This window comes from Azolla caroliniana, unplaced genomic scaffold (assembly GCF_043228905.1).
Source record: "Azolla caroliniana isolate FFs.n. ecotype wild unplaced genomic scaffold, voAzoCaro1.0.p SCAF_4, whole genome shotgun sequence".
NCBI lineage: Eukaryota > Viridiplantae > Streptophyta > Polypodiopsida > Salviniales > Salviniaceae > Azolla > Azolla caroliniana.
This window is the reverse complement of record NW_028230439.1, coordinates 21,087,548-21,113,017: the sequence shown is the minus strand read 5'-3', so window position 1 is coordinate 21,113,017 and position 25,470 is coordinate 21,087,548. Positions and strand designations below refer to the sequence as shown.

The 25,470-nt window shown below is 37.0% G+C and overlaps 2 protein-coding genes and 1 long non-coding RNA gene across 3 annotated transcripts; 1 reads left to right on the top strand and 2 right to left on the bottom strand.

Annotated features, from left to right (window-relative positions):
* The first annotated feature begins 10,278 nt into the window (after positions 1–10,278).
* Positions 10,279–11,544, top strand: LOC147865376 (uncharacterized). Its single transcript, XR_015529650.1, has 4 exons — positions 10,279–10,367; positions 10,470–10,699; positions 10,861–11,210; positions 11,394–11,544. It is a non-coding gene; the product is annotated as an uncharacterized LOC147865376 (long non-coding RNA).
* Positions 11,545–13,778: 2,234 nt separating this feature from the next.
* LOC147865375 (protein CHAPERONE-LIKE PROTEIN OF POR1, chloroplastic-like) lies at positions 13,779–17,564 on the bottom strand. Its single transcript, XM_087318162.1, has 5 exons — positions 17,438–17,564; positions 17,227–17,345; positions 14,563–14,945; positions 14,396–14,472; positions 13,779–14,316 (listed from the first exon to the last, which is right to left on the bottom strand). Exons 1-5 carry the CDS (start codon positions 17,512–17,514, stop codon positions 14,166–14,168), a joined length of 807 nt encoding a protein of 268 aa, XP_087174288.1. The 5' UTR covers positions 17,515–17,564; the 3' UTR covers positions 13,779–14,165.
* A 4,043-nt stretch (positions 17,565–21,607) lies between these two features.
* Positions 21,608–24,881, bottom strand: LOC147865374 (pentatricopeptide repeat-containing protein At3g02330, mitochondrial-like). Its single transcript, XM_087318161.1, has one exon. It carries the CDS (start codon positions 24,755–24,757, stop codon positions 22,412–22,414), a length of 2,346 nt encoding a protein of 781 aa, XP_087174287.1. The 5' UTR covers positions 24,758–24,881; the 3' UTR covers positions 21,608–22,411.
* Between the last annotated feature and the right edge of the window lie 589 nt (positions 24,882–25,470).

The window sequence follows — 25,470 nt, the reverse complement described above, 5'->3', positions numbered from 1 at the left end:
TCAACTGACTTGTCATTTAATATGACCCAATTCCCTAGATATAGGTCAATCCATCCACAGTGTAAGAAAGTGGATTATATTCTATGTTTGGTCTAAGTATAACATTAAATGTGCAAGTCAGTTGATAGTAGTGGAGATATTCCTTTTCTGTCAACTGACTTGTCATTTAATATGACCCAATTCCCTAGATATAGGCCAATGCTAGATAGTACTTATCTTGAAGTCAATGGCACATACTTCAAGACTAAGTACATCGTAACTTGCCCACAAAATATTCTAATTGACTTGATTGGCCAATCCTATTACCTATTTCGCTCTTTCCTAAATACATTGTGTCCTACACATCTACAGTTTCCTAGATTAACACCTTATCAACCCATATGGTCGAGTTGCACACTAGCCACTCCTCATTTGGGGCACTATCACAAAATGTGCACTCTAAGAGCACATATGGGGATGGATTTACAACTTCAGGTTGATCATTGATTATATCTAACATCGACACCCTTGCTACTAGTGAGTTGTAAGGGAGGGTGTCACTGGTTACAGTAGTTTATGCTAGCGTATTACCAATGACACAATCATGCAAGTATACTCTTTGCTAAGAGTAGGTATCAAATCATCTTGCTTCAAGGACTAACGTCAAATTAACATCTAGAAGAGGAATGGTGAACCTTTCACAAATACATATTGTGATATATTAGAGGGTGGTTGACGACTCCAACAACTAACTCGTAATCAACACTTCACTTACTTGATCAATAATTGATTAATTATTGCTTAATTAGTTATTTAGATTAAAATGGTAATGGAGAATGGTTTTCCACACAATATAATAACAATGCACTAACACATATATCTATTTTAATATTGATCCTAAATGTATGCATCTAAGGCTAATTTTACTATGTTATTGTGGGAGATATGGAGTGAAGTTGTAGCCATGCTAAAGAGCCAATACAATGGTAGCACAAGCAGATCGGATAAAGCCGAAAGCCAATGATTAGCCTTCATCCAACAATGGTAGTCCTCTCTCTTTCTTGAGTCAGTGGGCCTCCACAAACTGGAGGGTTTTTTTTAGTATAGTACTAAGCAAGGAAGGCAAATCATTGGCTCCAAATCAGTGGGCGCTGCTCAGACATGCAATAGTTGGAGGGATAAAGGCATATCAGATGACTATTGGTGTTGGATATAACAGAAAAAATAAAGGTTTGGTTTTGGCTTGTTAGCCATAAGGCGATACCTGTAGGGGAGTGGATGAGGTGTTGTGGTGGGAAGGCTTGTTGTAAGTTATGTTGACACTCTTTGGAATTGATACCTCACTATTTTGGGAATTGTGTAGAGGCAATCAACATTTGGGGTAGAACTCTCAAGATGGTGGCAACATGTGGTGTGAATGGGAGAGTCGTGTGGGGTCCTTCCTTAGAGAGTTTGAAGTTAATAGGGGAAGGTTGGGGCGAACAATTAGACCCACATGGTCATGGATTTATAGTACAGGGTGGTTGTGTGTTCCAATGTGTTGGAGTGAGACCTGGCACAAACTCTGGTTTTTTTGAGGAGATATGGATGTTGGTGGCGTTCTTATCGGCTTGGCACATTTGGACCAGGCGTTGTATGTTTGTTTTTCAGCAATGAAAGCTTCCAAGTGGTGAGGTGTTGCTAAACATTTGGTTCGAGCTAGTGTTTTGGTTGCGCGGACGATACGATTCAAGGGGACTCCGATGAAGCAGAAAGGGCTCGGTCAAAGTTTTTGTTAAAATGGGGTGGTTCTCCTATGATGGTGAAATCATCATGAGGGCCTAAATGGAACTACCAAGCACCTAGATGGTTGTTTCTTCCAATAGCTTCCATTAGTGGGCAGTCGATATAAATATGTATAATTGTGGTACAAGTAAGTTACCATGTAAAAAGAGTCGGTGGGATACTTTTGTTGTAAATGAGGCAGTGGGGATTATCATTAGTTTTGTGGGGAGAAGTGTGAGTTTTGTTGAATACGGCTGAACTTTTATGTACTTCGTTTGCTAACTAATGTGAAGTAGTGTTTATTTGGAAAAAAAAGATGGAACTATCGAGTCCTTTCTAGGATTTGTATGTAACATTCTCAAATGTAAAATTTTATAACTAATTAAAGGAGTTTTTTTTGGAAATAAATAAATAAATTTAAATTAAATTTACCACGACGAAAAATATCCCTTTCCTTCCTTTTTGCATTTCTATCATACAGTTAAAAATTATTTACAAAATATTTTGTGCAATTAGTTGACTTGACAATCAATAATCCTCCACAATGACATTGTTTTCAAGTTGAGTGTCCTTTATGAAGCATGGTCCAGTATTGCTCAGCAAGCGTTTTTGCTATACACAAATAACAAGAAGGCTTTATCAAATACTTAAAAAGATGCACAAAATCTTACTAGTTTCTTTTAGGAAACATTTGCTTACATGTGAGTTGTGTCAATTAGCTCCAAACCAAAGGTTATATTTATAAAGACTCTCAAAGTAGGATATTGATGAGGTTCATAAAACATGCGAACACACTCTATGTAATTTGATAGTTAATAAAACATGTTCAATGAATTTTACACACATGCAAACACAGGCACACTTATTCATAAAGAGAGATAGAGGAAGCATTTTATTCATTACATGCATAAATCCATTTCCCTATGACAAGGTACCATATACATGCTAATTTATATGATTGAACATGATTTTATTTGGGATATTTTATAGTTGTGAAAGTCTAACCCCATTCCAATCCAACAAAGTTTTTTTGTATAGCATCATACATCGGAAGGAACAAATTTTATATGAACATAACTAAGATAATGACACATTATCTTAGTTACATGGAATCCTCTTAGAAATTTACTATCAAATTATCAATTACATGCAATTATTCACATGAAAGATAAAAAACTATAAGGTTTTTTTTTTTTTTGGGGGGGGGGGGGCGTGTAAAATAGTCCATGAAAAGAAAAAAAAGTTGTATGTTGAATGAAAATGAACGATAAATTAAACTTGTCATTACTCAAATTTTATTTTTCCTAAACCCTAAACCCTAATTGTATTAGATAGTTTATTTATTTTCAACCTTTCTCAAATTTTCAACAAAATTGGCATAGGAATAATCATGTATTTTTTAGTAATAATCAAAATTGGCCATTGAAATTCAACAAAAATATTCTCAAGCATTACTTTCTATGTTGTCATCGAGAGTGGCTTGAAAACTCGATCAAGCTTAGGACTACAATGAGTTATATTTTTGCTTTCTTGACAACTTATTGCATTTTGACATGCCGCTTGTTGGTACAACTAACCTATCTTGAAGTCTTCCTTTCCTTCGTATATTTTTGGCCATAACACTTTGTGAAAATTTCCAATAACTCGGTTTTACATTCATAGATGTTGGAAACCCGGTTTATGAATAAGAAATATCTACAAAAACAAAGCAAATCATTGATTTCATGATAATATAATACCTTGTGATGTTGATGTTAAGAGAACAAGATGCATCCTTTTGTTCAATGATCAAAACTTAGCCATATTTCCATTTGCATGTTGAGAACAACTCACATAGGTTTTAAGTGAAGGATTCTTGTGTCTTTTTTGTTCTTTGTGGTAGGCTTGTCACAATGCAACCAAATACCAACAAAAAGACATAAGGCATGAAGAAATAGTCATATAATTGGTTTTTTGTTCTTTGGTATAATAGTTAGTCAAAGCATCTAGGAAAAGGTGGAAGTAAAAAACAAATTGAATCTAATTAAAACTTCAAACATCAACCTTTTATCTTGTCTATTTTAACAATGAAACTAGTGAAAGTTTGTATTATTAAGCTAAGTTTGGTTTGTTGCATATATTCCGTCGTAGACTTGGCAAAAAGCTTTGCCATATCATCTTTATCAATGCATATATTCCGTTATAGATTTGTGTATATAATCCCCCTCCCTCCAAAGAATCCTCCTCTGGAGTCTGAAACAACCATTACTTGATTTTTTATAGCCCTTCTATTTACCACTTTCTCGTACAATGGCATGTTGTTAGGGGGGCCACCAGGGATTCCCACTTTCAATGTTTGTGGTATTCTACCATAAGTGGCCCATATTATCACCCACAAAAGACACCTAATGCGATTGGCACCAAAAGTACCTCATCTCCTCTGTTTTTATATTAAGCCATAATGATCGTCGGTATCCATTCCATAACATGTGATACCTCTATTGGTTGCATGCTTTAGAGTTTGGGGCCACTTTCACTTTCCATAAACTACATATCTTTGTTGATGTTGAACCATAAAGTAGCCAAATTTAGCACATTTTATGTGATTACACATAATATCTTAGACACAATTGACACCAAAATGACACCATATGTTCAGTTTGTAAGTTTTATATATATCATGTTCTTATGTTATGAAACAACTTTTTTTTAAAACCCCATGAGGCCTTTGTATACATCTTAAAATTGATTGTTGCTGACCACAATGTTAAGTTGTTGGTGAACCCACTCTACTAATGATATTTTTCTAGTAAACAAATGTTGATAATACCTCAATCATAAAACATTGAGAAGGCATTCAAGATTTTCCTTCTCAACCTCTCCACCTCTATGATATCATTGGACTCAACACCCTTGTTACTTGTGGGTTGTAAGGGAGAGTGTCCGCAGTTATGGTAGTCTATGCTAGTGTATTACCAATAACACAATTGTGCAAGTGTACTCTTTGTTGATAGGAGGGATCAAATCATCTTACCTCAATGACTAACGTCAAATTAACATCTAGAAGAGGAACAACGAGCCTTTCACATATACATAGTGTGATTATTAGAGGGTGGTTAATGACTCCAGCAACTAACTCATAGTCAACACCTTCACTTCATCAATAATTAATTAACCATTGCTTAAACAATTTATTTAGATTAAAATGATAATGGAGGAAGAATGTTTCTTCTTCTTTTTTTCTTTTTTCTTTTTCCAAAAAGGAGGAAGAGTGTTTCTATTTTCATATTGATCCTGTTGTATTCATCTAAGGCTAATTTTACTACTAATAAAAATATCCCTTTCCATCCTTCTTGCATTTTTATTCTATAGTTAAAGTCATTTACAAAATCTTTTGTGCAATTAATCAACTTGTCAATCAATACTCCTCCACAACAACATTGTTTTCAAGTACAATGTCCTTGAGTGGTTGGTGGCAACTTCATGAAGCATGGCTTAATATTGGTCAATCATCTCCTTCTCACATTTGGCCATAGTTTATTGCATGATGACATTTTTTGTAAACATAATAGCATTGTTGGTGACATTATCACTCTTCAATACCTAATGAAATCATGTTGGTTGCCTACTCTATAGACTATAAGACAAATAACAAAAAAACTTTATCAAATACTTAAAAAGATGCACAAAATCTTACAATTTTCTTTTAGAAAACATTTGTTTACATGTGAGTTGTGTCGAGTAGCTCCAAACCAAATAAAGATTCGCAAAGTAGGATAAAGTTAATTGATGAGGTTCATAAAACATCTACATAATTTGATATTGTGATAAAAAAAACATGTTCAATGAATTTTACACATACACTTATTCAAAGAGAGAGATAGAGGGAGCATTTTATTCATTACATGCACACATCCATTTCCCCATGACAAGGTACCATATAGATGCTAATATGTAATGATTGAACAAGATTTTATCTAGGATACCTTATAGTAGTGAAAGTCTAACTCCATTCCAATCCAACAAAGATTTTCTAATAGCATCACACATCGGAAAAAACAAATTTTATATGAACATAACTCCAACATGGAATCCTCTTAAAAATTCACTACCAATTACATGCAATTATTCACATGAAGAATTGGAAAATATGGGGGTTTCTTTTTTTGGGGTGGTGGTGGGTGGGGTAAATTAGTCCATGAGAAGAAAAAATGGTTGTGTGTCAAAAGAAAAAGAACGACAAGTTAAGCTTGCGATTACTCTAAATTTATTAGATGTTTATTTTCAACCTTTCTCAAATTTTCTACTTTAACACAATCGATGTGAATGTAGGGAATGTGTCATAGGCCATATATTTTGAGTATAATCCAAATTGACCAATGAAATTCAACAAAAATGTCCTCAACCATTACTCTCTATGTTGACACCTAGAGTGTCTTGAAAACTCAATCAAGCTTACGACTACATTCTCAGTGAGTTATATTTTTACTTTCTAGACAACTTATTGCATTTTAACATGCTGATTGTTGGTTCAATTGATTCATCTTGAAGTCTTCTTTTCGTCCATATATTTTTGGCCATAACACTTCACGAAGATTTCTGATAATGTAGTTTTACATACATAGATGTGGAAAATCCAGTTTCTAAATAACAAATATCGACAAAAACAAAGCGAATAATTGATTTCATGATAATATAATACCTAATGGTGTTGATGTTCTGAGAACAAGATGCATCCTTTTAAAAAAAAACCAAAACTTAGCCATATTTCCATTTGCATGTTGAGAACAACTCGTACAGGTTAGAAGTGAACGATTCTTGTGTCTTTTTTTGTTCGTCGTGGTAGGCTTGTCACAACAAGAAGAATTTCTATTATTTTGATTACTTTTGGTTCATATAATTGGTTTTTTGTTCTTTGGTGTAATAGTTAGTCAAAGCATCTAGGAAAAGGTGGAAGTAAAAAGCAAATAGAATCTAATTAAAACTTAAGTCTCAACGTTTAATTAGTCTTTTTAACAATGAAACTAGTGAAAGTTTGTATTATTAAGCTAAGTTTAGTTTGTTGCATGTATTCTGTCATAGAATTGGCAAAAAGCTTTGTCATATCATCTTCATCAATGCAATATCATGATCTTAATAATGTGTACCCTTTAAATCTTTCTCATTGTGATTCTCCATGGGTGATGTAATCTTTACCTTTTGAGTGTATTTTCACCTATTATTGGCCAATCTTCATTTTTATGAACCATACAAACTTTATCAATGACGTTAGACAATTGAGAGTCAATGGTCTATTGACTATAACATGCATATGTTGGTTTAAATTCTTCATATGATGCACGTTCATTTGTGTTACAAAGTTGTGTGCATCATAATAATGAAATTCTTTTGTATAAGCTTTTTGAATATTGAATCTAGCATCAACATGTAATGTTTGGTTACTTATAGTGTCGTCTTATTTAATCTAAGTTTTTAGGTGCAAATTCTATTACATGTATATGGCAACTTGCAAGGCAAAATATGTAGTGACATATTTAATAGCTTAGAGAGTTGCTTGCTTCACTTTCAAAATTCCAATATACTTGCTTCACTTTTTTCCGTTCAAGCATAAAAAGAGAGTCGTGATGTAGATTAGTTATATTATGCATCTAGCTTCTATCATTTGGAATATTAATGTTGTCGCTTTTGTATTATAAATTCCTCCTAAGTCAAAAGTTTTCAAAACCCACTTGCCTTATTGATGTTACCTTACCATATATACGAAAGTGTCTTCTATAGCTATAGTCTATAGATAACTTGGTGATTCTAAACAACAATGTTAATAAATGGCATTGATATTGATTGTGGAAAGTGATATCGTAAAGTCAAAGTTTCAGGTGGAAAATTAATGTGCATAATCTCAATCTAAAAAACACTAATGTGTATACCCGAAGTGTGGGACAATGTGGCATTCTACAAGGTTGTGGATCTATGAATAATAACTTTTTTTGATATCCACAATTACCTTGCACCCATTATGGTTCCACATAATCCATGCTTACATGCATCTCATGCCCAACCATTTTATATATTTGTGTCATTCATGGGACCCATAAAACTTAGGTTCTCATTTAAATATAAACAAGAGGTATAATCATGACGATGAATCCTCTTGCCATAATGAGACATTATGAATGGAAACTTTGTTGCATCAATTTAGAATTTAGAATTTAGAATTTTTTTTTATCGTCCATAAAGAGGCCAAATTTTACCTATGGGACCAGAGTATACATCTATTCTTGATATGTGTCTCCTTCCTAAAAAAGGGTATTCATACATTGAAGCACAAAGTCTCTATGCATGAGTAAGGCATACACATAAGCTCAACCTTCTAGGCGATGTCTTAAGTATGGCACTTAAGTTATCACTCCCTCTTAATATGTCATCATATCTTGCACGAATCGCACTGTATACCGAGCTTGTCAAGAGCAAGTGACATTCATCCTCTACAATGCCTTCATTGTATACTTTACATGCCTTCAAATTCGTTACATTTTGATACCATGATGCAACAATTTTGATTCCTGGCTTGTTAGATCAAGTGCGAAGTAGTGTAAGTTTACATTTGCAATGTAGCCTTCTAGCTTTGTCCTCTTAGCATCTTCCCACTTCATTCTTAATGATTCTGCCAACCTTTCCTCAAATCATTACATAATGCATAGTATCGCCCACGAACTGTAAATGATCACCCACGCCCCATCATTTGAACCATTTTCTCATGTCAACAACCCAACTAGATGAGATAATTTTACTCTATGATTCTTTTGTAGCTTACATCCAACATTCCGAGCAAGATGTGATAATCAATGATTCGGCATATTCTTGACTTTTGTAATGTATCCGTATACTCTTTGGAGTGCCAATATCTCTATGGACCTAACACCTATTTCCAAGAGCATAACCTAGTAAGAGGTAGTGCATTTAACTCCTAATTGCCTTCTTAAAAACATCTTTTGAATTTTCTCAATCTCATTCCATGCATAAAGAGAGATGGTACTACCCCATACTCTTACTTCATAAAGCAATACTTGATTTACAATGGCATTGAACAACAATAGTTTTACTTCCCATCCACAAGTATCACTTTGGTAGCATTGGTTCTCCAAAAGGAAATACGATTTCCAACCGGCTTGAAGCCTAGAATCAAAGCATGCACTGTGAATCGAAAGGTGGACAACCTGTGAAAGTAGTGCTCTCAAGGTATATATTTCTAGGTGGCCATTTGAAAGACAGGTTCCCTTTTTGGTTTAGGTTCTAACAAGCAATGTTGGTTTGTTGCAGAAGTAGAGAAGTCTCTATATATTGGTAGTTGCAAGCCATCTATAATCGTAGGATGTTCAACTTACGAGTAGGTTGCTTGATTGAAAGTATTACTTGATTGATTAAACAAGGGTGTCGAATGATTTGAACATGGTTGAAAACACATAACTTCTCATGAAAAGGGCTTCATTTGTTGACTAATGAAGGCTTCACACACAAACTAAGAGATTCTCTAGGCGTAGATTTGAGCCATCTAAGCATGAGCTTTGAAGACCACCCAGAGAGTATAAACCCTAGTTGGACAATATATGCTCTTTTAGTGGACTGGGCATCAATTTGAGCTAGGGCGCAAACAAACAAACCTTCTTGTGGGCCTTCATTGGGAAAAAAAATAAGCCTTCTCATATGGGGTGATCTCTGCTCAAAATGAAAATTATGGCAAGTCATCTAAACTTAAAGCTAGTTACCCTACAAAGAAAACGATTCCCTAGCTATACATGGTAATTTATTTTCCATCTCATGGTGTCATGCAATCTAAACCAATCATTGGCCGTTACCCGAGATGATGACCAATGCACGAAAGCAAGTATATATATATATCCTCTACATATTCGGGGGCAATGTAGCCCCAAAACAAGGCGGGCTCTGTGTGTGGACACACATATATACTACACCCCACATATGAACGGAACCCGAAACGTGAGGAGGATTCACCAGGGTGAATACGTGGGCCTACTCATTGGCTATAGTAGTATGCAGAGGACATGATCGATGACAACAGGTTGTTGCGAAGAAAGGAGAAACCATATGCCTAGTGGTTTTCGGGGGCACATAAAAATTTAAAGCCTTATTCTTCCTATTGTGCATCAAAAGAATATATGGTTTCGAGGGGCCCAGATGATCGATGGGGAGATAATAAAAAAAAACAAAGCACCAATATCATAATCCCCCAACTTTGTGGATATTTACTTATATGACCCTCATATTTCTGGTAATTATCCAAATGCCCCTCATGGTTTTGGTAATTGTCAAAATGCCCCCCCCCCCCCCTCTTCATCATCTTCTCCTTCGCTTCGACAGTTGGGCCATGTCCTGTTCCCCTCTGCTGAGGTTTCTTTCTTCAGACTTGTTTTTGAAGGTGGGCCTTTTTTCGTTTCTGTCTTCCTTCCTTCTGCTTGCGTTACGTTGTGATATAGATCGTCGACCCAGCAGCTGTAAGAAAGAAAGAAAGAAAGAAAGAAAGAAAGAAAGAAAGGAGCGCGATTCTGTGGACCTTACATTCATCTTTGTTTGAAAGATTAAAGAGAGAAGACTAATTCTATGTGCCAAGAATCTTTCGTAACCAGGTTCTTATTTTTCTCAGCTATTTTGGAAATTATTACTTACTGATGCCATTAAATGGATGAGGCCCTCACATTCTTTGTGCATTTTTCTGTGTCATTTTGCAGTTTGCAGTCATGGAAACATACATTGGAGATGTCGACCATTAATTCTGTAGTCTCACAGCTGAAACTCCCTTCTTTACTGCTAAAGATAAAATTGTGTTCCTTTTCGAGTCATTTTGCAGTTTGCAGTTATGGAAACATACATTGGAGATGTCGACCATTACTTCTGTAGTCTCACAGCGGAAACTCTCTTCTTTACTGCCAAAGAAAAAATTGCGGTCCTTTTTGAGAAGGTAAAAAATACTGATGTTTTGAACAATTCATTATTCTTCTCTAAGTTCTGAAGGTTTCCAATAATATGAAATCTTACGAGTACATCTATCTTGCATATGATGTTTTTTAAGCTTGCAATGCTAAAAGGAAAAATAATATGCACTCTTTAATTATTCTAAAGGAGACGTGCAAAGATTTCTTCAGTCTGGACAGAAATCAGATATCGATTGCAAAGGCAGAAGGGAGCTTGACTACAAGACCCACCAGTTGAACAGGGACAAGAGATGATCTTAGTGATCCAATGGTTGTTCGTTCTTTTTATTGTAAGGCTGTCAGTTAGCAGATAAATGCTAACAAAAGGCTCTGGAGTCTACACACACGTTTGAGCTATTCCGTAAGTATTTTCAGGCGAATCAAAGATTGGATGCAGACAAGGTGTTGAGATAAGTACATGGTGGGCCTGAACATCAGGTTTACAGTGAAACTTGCCTTATCCTACTAAATCGCGAGCTCAAGGGACATGGATTGAAGGTAAACTGAAGAAAGGATGATGTATAATCTTTGATTTAGATATTGAAGTTCTGCTTGTACAGTGTCTCCTTGGATCATTCTGTTTTTGATGATGAATTTGTGATAACTGATTGCATTTGTGATTTTCCAAGTAAAACAAGTATGTAGCATATCAACCTTCTGACCAAATATAAGGGTTTGCAGCTGAGACCTGGTTTAATAAAAAGCGTTGGTGATGGATAATAGAGATTTTCTAATTGGTTTACTTCCTGTGCTTTCACCATTTCCAACTTTTGACATGGGGATGCTTCAGATGCTGAAACATCATCGTCTGTATGAACATCAGCTTATCATGAGACTTACTATTTCTACTATCATGGTTTGCCCAGTAAGTTGGTTATGAAGAGCTAGATCCCATCTTATCTAACTGAGGGTCTCTCAATCGACTGGAAATGCTGAAGAAGCTATAATAGATTCTCAGATTTTCAGAGGATTTGAAGTGCTTTACTAGTATCGACAGTAGAACACGGACAGGGATCTTGGTTGCTAAGAACACACTGTGATCTTGGCAATCATGAAAGTATATTGGCTTTTAGGAAACAATGTAATTCTTTCAAAATTCTGAAAATGTTGAAATAAATGTGGAACTCTGCAGGAGTTTCTAAAGATTATCCATGCAATTAAATTGGAGAAGTGGTTGGGCTCCAAAATGAAGATATATGCACACTGGTTCAACAAGAATTCACATCCTTAGAAAAGTATTCAAACCAAATGTCCAACCCTTTGTTAAACAAAAGGCACATGTAGAATACAAAAAACCATAATTCAAAGGGATACTTGTGAATGCAAAACGATCATTATTGCATGCATTGTAGATTTTCAACAAGCTACTTGTAAATGGAAGTGTAAATGCTTATTAGTGAAAGTGTATAGGGGACCGCTGATGGCTCAAGGTGGAAGGAACATGGGAAAAAGGGCATCACTGTTGTCCATGCACATCTGTCCCTCAATAGCACGTGCAACATGTGAAAGTGTATAGGGGTCTGCTGATGGCTCAAGCTGCAGGAGCATTGGAAAAAGGGCAACACTGTTGTCCACGCACATCTCTGTGCCTCAATGGCACATGCAACATGTGAGGGTATAGGGGTCGGCTGATGCCTCAAGCTGCTGGAGCATTGGAAAAGGGGCGACACTGTTGTCCATGCGCATCTCTGTGCCTCAATAGCAAATGCCTTAGTAATAATGGCTCATTAATTGATGGTGGTACCCATCACATCTACAAAATATATTACCTCACACCAAGCACAAGAAAATCAGACAAGTGGGATGAAAGGCAGCTCACAAAGACCCTGTTGGTGGAACTAGCATAAACCGCAACCAACATCGGCATTGCCCACTTTTGTCTAGGGAATGATTTGAAGAAAAATGGGACAAGAAATGTATTGAATTTTACGCATTGCAACTAGGAACATGGAATCAAACATAAATGAAATATTAAGACACCAAACAATGATAACTGCAGTTAAGTACAAAGTGATGATGATGATGTATTATCGTCCTCTTGAGGCCTGTAAGCATCTGTGATTACAGTGATCGTCTCACTGAAAGCATACTGAGGGGGAGAATTTACTTCAACAGTGTAACCAAGGATGTCGTGTTCCGCATCATTCTAACATTTTAATTAATTAGGAGGATTGTGCATTATTCTCAATCAATTCTTACAAAACCCAATTCTCCAATTATTGATGTAGCATATTAACCAAAAAGATTGGTAGATATAGTAATTTAGATCATCAGTATACTAATGGTAGAATGAGACTGTACAGAAGATTTGTAAAACATCAAGAAGCATCTCTTTGTAAATTGGAGAGACGATAAGTTACTATGGAACTTTTTAGTTGTGGTAATGGTGGTGCAATTAGTAGTAGTAGGGAGCATGGGTAAATGCTAGCATTCTTGATTCTCATTAACAATATTTTAAAGGACAATGTTGTTTGCATATAGTCCTACTCATGTCCTCTCATTGTCAGCATTGCCGTTTAAGGAGGATTGCTAATGTTTCAGGGATTTCTCATCAATCTCAATATTAAAAAGCCATTTTTCAAGTGGCAAAGTTCTTGTCACCTGAACACATAATGATTAATAAGATAATGTCTCTTACTAAACAATACGTTTTCCCTTTATATATTTACTAAAGACAGGTCTACAATCACTGTGCTCCATTCATTTCAGAATAACTGGAATGGTTATGAATGTTAATAGGAGATATATTCACATGAAATTTTGAGCTATTGAAAAGTTTTGGCTGCTTGTGATAGTTATGTCATCAGTATGTACACAGCATATACATGAAAATTTAAATATATTTTTTAATACTAACAAGCAGCAATCATTTGAAAGGGATCCTCTTATGTGACGAGGAAAGCATGTATGCGAACTCATACAGTAAATCATTGTCAAGATATACAATAAACTAGGCAGAAACTGGTTGTCATCACAAAAAGTAACAAAGATGCATTGCTTTTTTAGTAGTCATGAATGATTTATTTCCAGGAACAATACATGCATGAAGCCAAAATAACTCATGGATAACCAATGTTATCAAAAAATTAACTTGAGGATTCCCAATTACAGCATATGATCTTATATTCACTGTTAAGAACAGTCTTCCTAATAGACGACATTTATTCTAGTATGCCACGTGACAATCGAGAAGTCCACTACTAGCAGTCTGGTCATCCATGGAAGTTATGATCCAGCAGTCCACTACTAGCTTGATCATAAAACAAGTTATGATCCATAGATGTCTAGTGTGACTGGGTATCACTTTCTCCTCCCCCAGCAGTAAAGAATGACTAAAAGCTCTCAGGATGATCAGATCATCCGTACATGTATTTCATCCTAAGATTAGAACAAAGATGAAATTATAAATTACTTCACTCGCAAATGTACCCCAAAATCACTGCTCTTGCACTCTTATTTTAGGAAGGTGCATGAAAACCACAAGAACACATAGGAAATAAGTGCAGTAAGAAGCTCAAGACTCCAGCTTGGAGGTAACAAGGCTGCTGGAAACACGGGCACAAGGAAAGAGCCGCAGAGCCATCCAAAAACGAGCCCGCCAAAACTGGAAACAACTCAATACATCACACAGCTCACTTGAAAAATTTAGAATTCTAATTAATAAACAAAACCCAATCACTTACCCAAGAACGAATGATCTACCGATGCTTTTAAGCCTGTAATTCAGAAGGTAGATGCACCCTGCTAGTGAAATGGCAACCTGCAATCATAATAAAATCTCTGCTACTTCAAGAGATTGACAGTCTAAAACCTCTTGAAATAGCTCATAGTTCTTGTTTAGGAATTGTACCTGAAACGCTGGCCCCCCTTCTGCTGGATTCATAACACTCCACACTCCCATGAGAATAAAAAAGGCAGCCCTCTGTAGAATGATTTGAGAGGATGGAAACTCGAACAAACTCAAGAAATTTCGGAACCAAGGTGGTGAATCCTCAACCTTCTTTTTCAGATTGCTCTTGAGATTGATTTTGGATTTCTTCCGTGCTCGATAGCTTTCCATGATAATTTTGTCATGAGCAGCCTCAATAGATTCCCTGCTTCTTTCATGTGCTGCGTACTGTTGTGCAAGAAAGTTGCGTGCCTCTTGGATCTCCTCTTCAGATGCATCTCGACTGATACCTAACCGCTTGAAAGGATCTCGCACATTAATCCTTGGAAAAACAGACATTGTCCCTGGGATAAATCATCAATTTGGCATCCAAAAACACAAGTTAAAACGCTTGCATCACAATAATGATCATGCCTCATCTAAAACCATATCCAGATTCTTGCTTTATTTCATGAATAGGGTTATTTCTTTGCTCTCATATGCGTGATATTACATAGATTTGTTTCAAGGCGTCCAGCTACCATCTACCATTAGAGGTGTATATAATTCCTGTTCATCTCTTACAAATCCAGATATAGATCTCTTATTACAAAATGGAAGTAACTTATGACAATTTCCTCTCATTGTGCTCATAAATATCCAAATATGTCAAGTCTATTAGAATGTCACACATAATTAGCACTGCAACATTCTATAATTGTAAAGATAGGCCTTTACAGAAAGTGTAACCCTCTTTCTTCAAAACTTTCACATATTGTAGGGAACTAGAGACATTCGAATTATTCATTTAGATAGGCATGGTCAACTGTAATCTTGCACTCTATATTCTTCATGTAAACCCCTTCTACTGACCTGATAATTCTTGATTGCCATGACATTCTTCACATGCATTTCAATTCCAGCGTTTCAGTCAAACTATTATTAGTCTACTAATATCCGCACTAACAAAAGAAATGCAGTTCATATGAAACAAAACCGTTTCATCAAAACACATGAAATGTTGTTTCTGGAATTAATTACCAAATTTCAGCTAAATTAATTGGATTTACAAACTAATTTGATGTCAGATCCTTGTATAGGGTTTAGTGTTAGTGCTTTAAATATGGGCAGAAATATAATAATTTTATGAATATATTCCATATTTTCTGAAACACAACATTTATTGTGATACAGCTACTACCGTCTACTCTCACATTTTGGAAATATAAAAGTTGTTCCTCTATACAAAATCAAGACATCTGATACTGGTCAAAACCATTATGAAACCAATTTATCACCCTTTAGACACAGCTCAGCGCCAAATACTGTCCTAGCTTCATCAATCTTAGCCACACATTCCATTCTTAGCCAATTACATTTTTTATTTCCCAATTCTCTTCACTCTTATTAATCAATGGAAGCAACCAATAGGTTGAAGGTGGGGGTTGAATTCCATACCAATCTCTTAGAGAGAAATGGCTGCTTCTGGTACTCATAGATGGTATTGCATATCACTTTATCCAACATCACCAAACCCGAAAAGTTATTATATTTCCCGTTGGATATATGGGTAAATCGTAATTGCAGGAAACAATATGCCTGGGAGATGAACAGATAGTTTTTGTTTTCTAATGCTGAAAGTGATTTTTTCTATTCAAATCTTGTCTTTGTATCTCTTTTTCAGTTTTTTCATTTTATTATACTTGTTTAAAGCGACATCTTATGCCTCACAACAGGTTGCTTTTCCACCCTTGTCTTATAATAGGGCAGTTTTCTCTATCACAACCCAAAATCTTGAGTCAAACTTTTGTTTCTCAGCATAGCGATAGTCTTCTCTGGAATGGTGCAATTGGAACTTTTGCCAACACTAATTTTGGATATATTATCAAACATGGTATGCTTGCAAATTTCATTTAACCCCAAAATCAACAAGAACGCCTTCTGATGCATACCTTATCAGTATATACCTTAATTTCTGTACCAGTACCAGCTGGTTTTCAGCATGTTCAACAAACTTCTTGAATGCATCTTGTATATCATTCTTGTGGATTCTTTTGCAAATTAATTTCTTGTTTGCACAATGCTTTCATACAGATTTGATAAGTGTTCCTAAACATCACATATGTTGAAGTATCTCTCTTTACACTGAAGTGAAAAAGAATACCAGTTCAATTTGGACTTCGTTTATACATTAGGTATACATATAACTTTTCTTTTTTTGTTTATAGAACATAGCCCAAGAGGTGAAGCCAAACGAATTATATAAGAGTTTATAATGAGCATGTGTAATCACAAAAAGATGTTTGGATGGATAAGACCAACACAAACGTAATAGAAAACCAATCCAGGATTGCGCATATGCTTCATCTTTTGGCTTCCTTTCCCATTTTATTTATAAAACACTCCGAAAGACTCATAACCACCTACTATTTGTGCCATCTTTTTTACTTAAATTTTATGTTCCCATCTAATCCCTTTGTTGTTCGTTCCCCCTTCATCTGTTTTGTCCTCAGACACTCTTATCTCATCTCCCTCATGTTTCTTGCAAATTACAGTAGGGTTTATAATTTGGATAACTTAATTTTACAAAGGACACAACACAAATAGAGTGGAAATGTTATAGAGATGGCGGAAGAGAGAGCATACCCATGTTGGAGTCGCCATCAAACGACTTGTCCAGAGTACACACGACTCCAGCGGAAAGAGAAACCCCGGACCTGCTACTGCGTATGTGTGGAGCTCCTCCCCTGTTGAGCCTCAACAACCTTGTGCTGTGGTGAGCATAAATAATAAAAGGCCACCAGTCAGACAGTCAGGAGAGAGAGACAGACAGACAGACAGACAGAGAGAAAACTACCGTGTAGACTGCAGACCATGTCCACGAACAAAAGCTGGAATTGGGGCGAGGGAGAGCTGAGCTGCACAAGTCTCCATTGCCCATACACAGGATTTGAAGGATGAAGATGATGTATATGTATGTGTATGTGTATGTGTATATGTACATGTATATGCACATATGTATATGTGTATGTGTACATATACGTATACCGTATATATATGTATGTGTATACGTGGTGTATATACATGTATGTGTATTTGTATATGTATATGTTATTATGTACATATGTGTATACGTATATACACAAGTACAGACATGAGAGTATGTATAAAATACTCACATAGTGTTGTATGCTCCATGGGTGAGGGTTAAAACTTAAAACTATTGAGAAGAGGCGCCAATCCAACCCTGATGCCATGCTTGTTTATAGCGGTTCTCTTGAATCCACTTGAATATATAATTTCCCCAACTACCGTAATTGTTGACAAAGGCCCCATGATAGTGTGTACCCGTAAATTTAATCCATGCTTGCATTTGATATCGTCGAATCCTCTGAAACCCAATGATCCCCAATAAAGAAAATTTTGACTTGTTTGGATCTTTGTTGTGCAGCGTGCCCCAACCCTACTACCACTAGAGCTCATGGATAAAATCCATTCGTACCCATGAATGTAGCCTCAATTGTTGGATGTGAAATGACATGCGCAAAATAGCAAGGTTTGCCCGTTATGTACTCATAACATAGGTGAGGGTAGGTCGCTAATATTTACAAAACATAAGTTAAGGTAACAATTAGTAACGGTTCGGTTCGAGAGTGTCAAACTCAAACCATTTAAAATTAAATCGTTTAAATCATTTAAACTTAAACAAACCACGAAACTGTTTACACCGACCATTAAAAAAAAAGCAAGCTCAAACCAAGCAGTTTTAGAGATTTTCAAACATTAGAACTGTGGTTTCACAATTTGGTTTCAATTTTCAATTTAAGTTGTTGAGTCGTTGAGTCGTTAAGCCGTCGCGGTTTAGAGCGGGACTAATAAGATTGGAATATACGCGAATGATAAGTACATGCACTATCATGGTAGTTAACATGCACTATCCTAATCTTGCGAACTAGCAATGGAGAGTCTTTTAACAAGGCACACCTATTCAAGGGGCCTCAGACGATTCATAAATATGAGGTCTAGCTCCCCTTATAGGGGACATTACGTGGGAAGGCTAAAGTTGTGAGACACCAAGGGACATAGGCTAGGCTTTTATCGTTGCTATCGTGTTAACTTTTCCACGATACCGATCATCCTAATCTCCATCAATATGGCATGCTAGTGGTAGGTTGGTTATGTCTTGATCATAGCTCATGGTAGTAAGGAGGATTGGGTTCCTCTATCTAATCTATTTACCTTTTTTACTTCAATTTATTCTACAATCATAATAGTTGGTATTTCACCAAATTTGCTAACAATTTCTTTTGTGTTGTTTGTTTTTTGTTTGAGCAACGAGGATTGAACATGGATCATCGTGCTCCTCTCAAGGTCAAAACAACACTTGAAACTTGATCTTTTTCTTTTTCTTTCTCTTGCATTTTCAACGATGTGTTAAGTTAGGCGAACTAGAGTTTGTAATGACGTTTACTCGTCCTTTCCTCTTCTGAATCATGCTTGCAGGTAATGTCATTACAATGCAAAGTTGACCATTGGGCATCGGGTCCAGTATGTTTGCACTAATTGCACACACTCAACACATGGTCCTATTGCATATTGTGTATTACATTGTCATTGCATGCTAAATTAAATTAGTAGTATAATTTTTTACAACCACCATCACCATTGTGGTTGGCTTTGTAATAGTTCTTAGTGCCTTTTTGCGAACATGGTAGGTTGTTATAGAACTACCGTGATCAATTATTATGAATGCCATATTGGGTTGCTCTACCTTCCTTTGGGGGTTTGCTACCTTAGACCACGACATGTTGCTACAACCACCACTTCATTGTGGTAGCCGTCTTTATTGATTGTCATAGCCACCACCTTTGTTAGATTCCACGACCTAGACTTGTCGTTCCACCCTCATCTTTGCATCATCACCCTTGCCCCTATTGAGTGACCTCTGGCATCATTGTTAGCTTAATGAACCGTTGGGGCTATCATTCTTGGTTGCCTTTGTAAGGCATAATGGTTGTTACCTTGGGTGTGACTAGGACTGAACAATGACTCAACGCAAGCCTAAATTGAGCCGTTAAACCGTTTTTAAACGATTTGGCAGTTGGGCTCGGTTTAGGCTTGAGCTTCCCAAACCTGTTTGAGCTCAGTTTCGCAAGGTTCCAACCAAACTGAATCTTTTTGGGCCAAACCAGTTCCTAAACATGTTTAGGCTTAACCGGTTTAAGAATTGGTTCGGTTCAAGTTTGAAAACCTCCAAACCTATTAAGCCTTAATCGGTTTAGTTTGGACAAGGCCAAACTGGCTAAGTCGAAACCGAACTGTTGTTGATTCTTAGATCATGTTATTGAAACAAATTTGAACATGATCTTTCCACACACAAGAAATAACAATTACAATGTTTTGATGCATAGATATGTACATCTCACCTTTCATTTGCTTATCGCATTCTCACTTTTGGTAGGCAACAAACGGTTTTCCAAACCAAAATTTTGGTATTTCTCATCATAGCAATGACCTTGCCTTCTTTTTGCTTTGTTGTCTGTAATAACATTTGCTTGTTACTTGCAAGACTATGATACTAATTGTGAGCTCCCTTGTTTTCGCATGTAATACTTTATTCTCTTAACTAGACTAACACACGTTGGGTTGACAATTCATCAAATAAATGAGAATTTAGAAAAATAATCTTGATTCAAAGCCCATGGCTAAGTCTTTTGGGAGCTACCATGCATATTCAAGATAGAGATCCAAGAAGGGCATATCACTTATGTTTCCCCCTATATGTTTAAAAATACCACTGTCTTACAATAGTTACCAAATCTAGAATCACTTCTCATATGGCTAGACCGTTACAAACATGGGATGCTTTCTTGAATAATGTTTTACAATCCAATTTTCAAGCATTCATCTCACATGCATATACGATACCTCCTTATTTTCATTGCATGTAAATAACTATCATCATGGAACAACTCTTGTGTACGAAAAACTCTTTACTTCCAATTTGTATTTGCACTCCAACAAGGATCACTATTGAGCATTTGCTAACTACTACGTTGAACCAACAATCAACTCTTGGAATTTTTTTTATAAAGCGATATAAACTTTCCACCATTATTCTAATTAATTCACAGTAGTAGCTAGCATTGGTCAAGAGTGATCTCTGATGGAGTTCGGCCTGCAGACTAGAGTTAAGAGTTGTCAATAAGAGAAATCGCACTAACGATGCCCAAGGGTTGTCCCATGATGTTAGTTGTTAGTATGCAACAAAAAATATGCAAGCAATATGAGTGTTTGAAAATTGGATAATAAAACAGTATTCAAGAGGAATAGAGTGAGGTTTTGGTGGGTTGATTTGCAATTACAAGAAAATAATATGTATAATTGTGAGGGCAAACGGTGTAACCAAAATAATAATAAATTATAGGTGTTGAGTGTGAGTGGAGAAGGGGTATTGTGTGTGTGTGTGTTTTATACAAATATGTTTAGATATATCATATATATTTAACCATGCTATATGTGTTGGTCAAGGGCTGATGTGGGAAACGACAAATGTGTGAAACAACCATGCCCTAAAGCAAGAAACCTAGGGTGGTAGCCACACCCAAGGTGATAGCAATTGTGGCTCATAGAGGCCACCAACAATGACGCCATAGAGTCTCCTCAATAGAGACGAGCACAATGTTGGAGAGGTGAGGGTGGACCGACACTAGGCCATGGAAACTAATAAAGGCAATGGCCATGGCAGCCCAACCAATAAAGGCGGCTACCTAAGTTTGAGGGGAAATAACATTTAAATAGGCAGGTTTTGAGTCAAAGTATGCATGTTGATCAATTATACACCTTACAAACTAGGATGAACCTCTGTACACAAACATATACGTGTACTTGTTTTAAAACGCATTGAAGAAGTATGGAGATGTTCCTAAAATATTTTTAGCATAAATTCATAATACTTGTTTAAGCTCTACTTTTACTCCACTAAATAAAGCATGGGGAATTTTTAAATGGTAGAACAAAGGGCAAGTGGAAAGCTGAAAAATCAAGGTTATTTCCTAATTTCATTACTTGAATTTTCCATGTGTTTGGTTATGTGGTCAAGTTAGACAAGAAAAGTGCATTCCAGGTGACATCAACAATGGTTCCATCCTCTTCAGGAGTTTGTGAAGGCTAGTACAACATTGTGGTATTCCTTAAAAATCATGTTTGATGTACTGATTCGTAACGCATTCTTAAATGTCATTTTCTTCAGTTTCGGCTAAAATTGTGGGAACAGCGAGCGGCTACACACTCTTTTTTCTGCTCCATATTCATCCAATCCCCAGTTGCATTAATGTGATTTGGCATGTCTCGCTCACTTCAGCAAGGGTCATCTGGATGTGAACTTGGGCAATGGCCAACTGCCGTTAGTAAACTTTCCAACATTGAGGATCGATACCAATCCATCAGTACTCGAGCTTAGATCTATGTTGGGATATCCATTTTGATTGGAGAGATTCCAATGCAGTAGGGTAAAACAGGGACTCATGTTCTCCAATACCTTTCTTTTGCACTACATGCACATACAGATATTCGTCAACATGCCATCATGCAAACCATTTCCAGATGTCTTTAAACCAACCTTAAGTGGTTTTTCTAGAAAAGTATCCATCTTCCCATGCAACCTCTGGGAGGCCATTTTGAGGGAATCATTACTTTCGCTTTGTATTTGTTAACTTATTGAATGGCCTTCTCCCCATGTCGAGGATGCTATATTGATTTTCTAAATTTAAGACTTGTCTACGGCACATCTACCATCCCAAGATTCAATGCCTTCATTTTCTTGCTCCGGTTAACTGGTCATCCACGTTTCATTTAAATCTGAAGATGCCAGCAACAGAGATTCCCTAACAAACGTGACATCATTCCATCGACCTGCATCTGCATAAATATTGGATAATACAACATATGGTGCATCATTTCTTGGATCTAACTTGATGCAACAACTAGCAGCATGCTGACCCCTTTCCATATCGGAGTGAATTTTACAAGCACTAAGCAAACACATCCATGCTCCAGCAACTTCCTCTGTTGATAGTTCTTGGATCAAGGCTTGTGCCTCTTCAAGTTGCCCTGCACGACCAAGAAGATCAACCATGCATATATAATGGTCAATGGTGTGACAAAGACCATAAACTCTATCCATCATAGTAAAGAAGTATCTCGCGATATCAATGAGGCCTGCATGACTGCAAGCATTAAGTACGCATAAGAAAGTGATTTCATTTGGTTTAATATCCTCCTTCTGCATTGCACTGAAAAGGGTAAGAACCTTTTCACTATATCCATTTTGAGCAAATGCAGTGATCACAGCTGTCCACATAACAACATCTCTAGATTTTGTGCTCTCAAACACTCTCTCCACATCAAACAGGCTTCCACATTTCCCATACATACGAATCAGAGCACTTCTAATCATGGAATCTTCACCATAACCATTGGCATGCAAAGAAATCTCAATCTCATGTCCCTCTTTAAGAGAAACAATTTCCGAACAGGCATCGAGGGCACAAGCAAAGGCAACTTTATCCATTGCAATTCTTTCATGTTGCATTCGTTGAAATAACTGGAAAGCTTCTTTGCTCTGATCACAATGAATAAACACTACCATCATCAATGTCCAAGTAATAGTAGTCCGATTTTTCATTTTATCAAACACCACCTTTGCGTCCTTGACATTTCCGCATTTACCATACATTTTCAATAGAGCGTTGCCAATAGCAGGAGCATATCCATGCTTACTGTCGGAAATAGCTGTAACATGAATCTTCTTTTGAATTTCAGAATTCCTAAAACAGGGGCAAGAATCTATAGCAAAGCCAATTGTAATACTATCATGGTGTATACAATTAACAAACATGCGGAAAAACAACTCCAATGCATCCTCATTACACCCATTTTCAATACATGCTCCCATCATGGCAGTCCAGCAGATAGTATTCCTTTCATGCATTTTATCGAAGATACGTCTCGCATCATTCAGATACCCACATTTTCCATACATATTGACAAGGGCAGTATTCACTGAAATATCCTCCTGGAAATCTTCATAAACAATGTGGGTGTGAATTGCGTGTGATAGTTTGAGCTCCTGCATTTGTGTGCATGCATTAAGGGCACCCAGAAATGTTACATCATTTGGTTTGACACTTTCATTACACAATTGCTGGAAAATATCTAATGCATCTTCCCAACGACCATCATGAGAAGAAGCTGAAATAGCTGTATTCCAGGCTCCCACATTCTTCTTTCCTTGGTTTGAGAGCACACATTTTGCATCAGCAAGGGCCCCATGCTTACAATAAAGATTGACTAAAGCTGCTTCTACACCTGATGTTGAATTAAATCCATGTTCAATGATCACATGATGGATGTTGTACCCCTCTATGATGTTGACACATGCATCAACAAAAGGCACGAAAGTAACAGATGTTGGATTAACACCCTCAACCTGCATTTGGTCAACGAGAGCTTTGGCCTCATTGCAGCATCCATTTTTTATGAATGCTAAAATCATGATGTTCCAGGAGACAGCATTGGTGTGTGGAATACTTGTAAACACACTCTTTGCTTCATCGAAACTAGCACATTTGTTGTACATGTTTAAAACTGCAGTGCCCAAGATAACATCTTCCTCATATCCGCCATCGATTATAGCAGCATGAAGTTGCTTTCCCTGTTCAAGTGCCGCCAGACAGCTACATGCATCCAGTGCACATACCAGTGTGACATCATTTGGTTTCACTCCCTTCACCTGCATCTGCTGGAAAAGATCCAATGCCACCTCCGGGCACTCGTTCTGTGTGAATGCAGCAATGAGTGTGTTCCAAGAGACAATGTCAGGATTAGGTATGGTATCGAAGACTTGCTTGGCATCATCCAGCCGACCACACTGTCCGAACAGGTTGATGAGGATGTTCCATGTGTGCAGGTTGGGCTTGGAGATACTGCGGAAGACAGAAAGAAGGTCATGGAGCATCCAGCAGGCGCCATAGAGCTGGATGAGGCAGTTCCCAAGAAAGGTGAGACGATGGAAGCCGAGGCAGCAGATGTGGGCATGGATGAGCTGCCCATCTCTGAGCCGCTTGGCACTGATGTGCTGTTTCAACAGGGAAGCGAGAGTCTCGACCCTTCCCATGCAATATGGCGTTGCAGGATGCTACAGACCGCAGAACCTGCAGCTGTGAGAGAGAGAGGCCATAGCCAAAGGAAGAATGTGGGCATTGGGGACATACCCAAAGGAAGAATGTCTCTTTTGCTAAAGTGTTTCTTGTTTGTCCAATGAATGATGAATGGCTTGGCAGGGCTTCTTCTCTCTCTCTCTCTCTCTCTCTCTCTCTTTGTATCGGAACAGAACGACCCAACAAAATGTGTTTTAACTTGTAAAGGCGCGCGGACAGATGCCGTGTAGACAGCCATTTGTACTGATCTCTCTAGGAATGAACCTTAATTTTTCTTACTTTACCCACTAGTTTTTGTCCACCTATGCAAGTTTTAATGACGTCCCTTTCTAACCCTCCTACGTTGATTATGAGCCAAATAGTGCCAGCTGGTCCAATATGATAACATTGTTTCAGAGTTTCTACATTTTCCCAAGATATGAAGATCCGTTTGGCTCATTCACAACCATTTGGCCATTTGGCTATTCACGCTCTCCATCTACAATTGGCCTACATCTGTTATGTTCTTTGATGGACACATAAGCAATCAACACATTTTCCACATAACATACAGTGTGCAACCTAAGCTCATAGTGCAATGTCATCAACAAGCCGAGAAGGAACAATTACCTATAACAGAGGAACCATTAAATGGGTGTCAATTCCCAACGCCAAATTGGCTTGTACACCA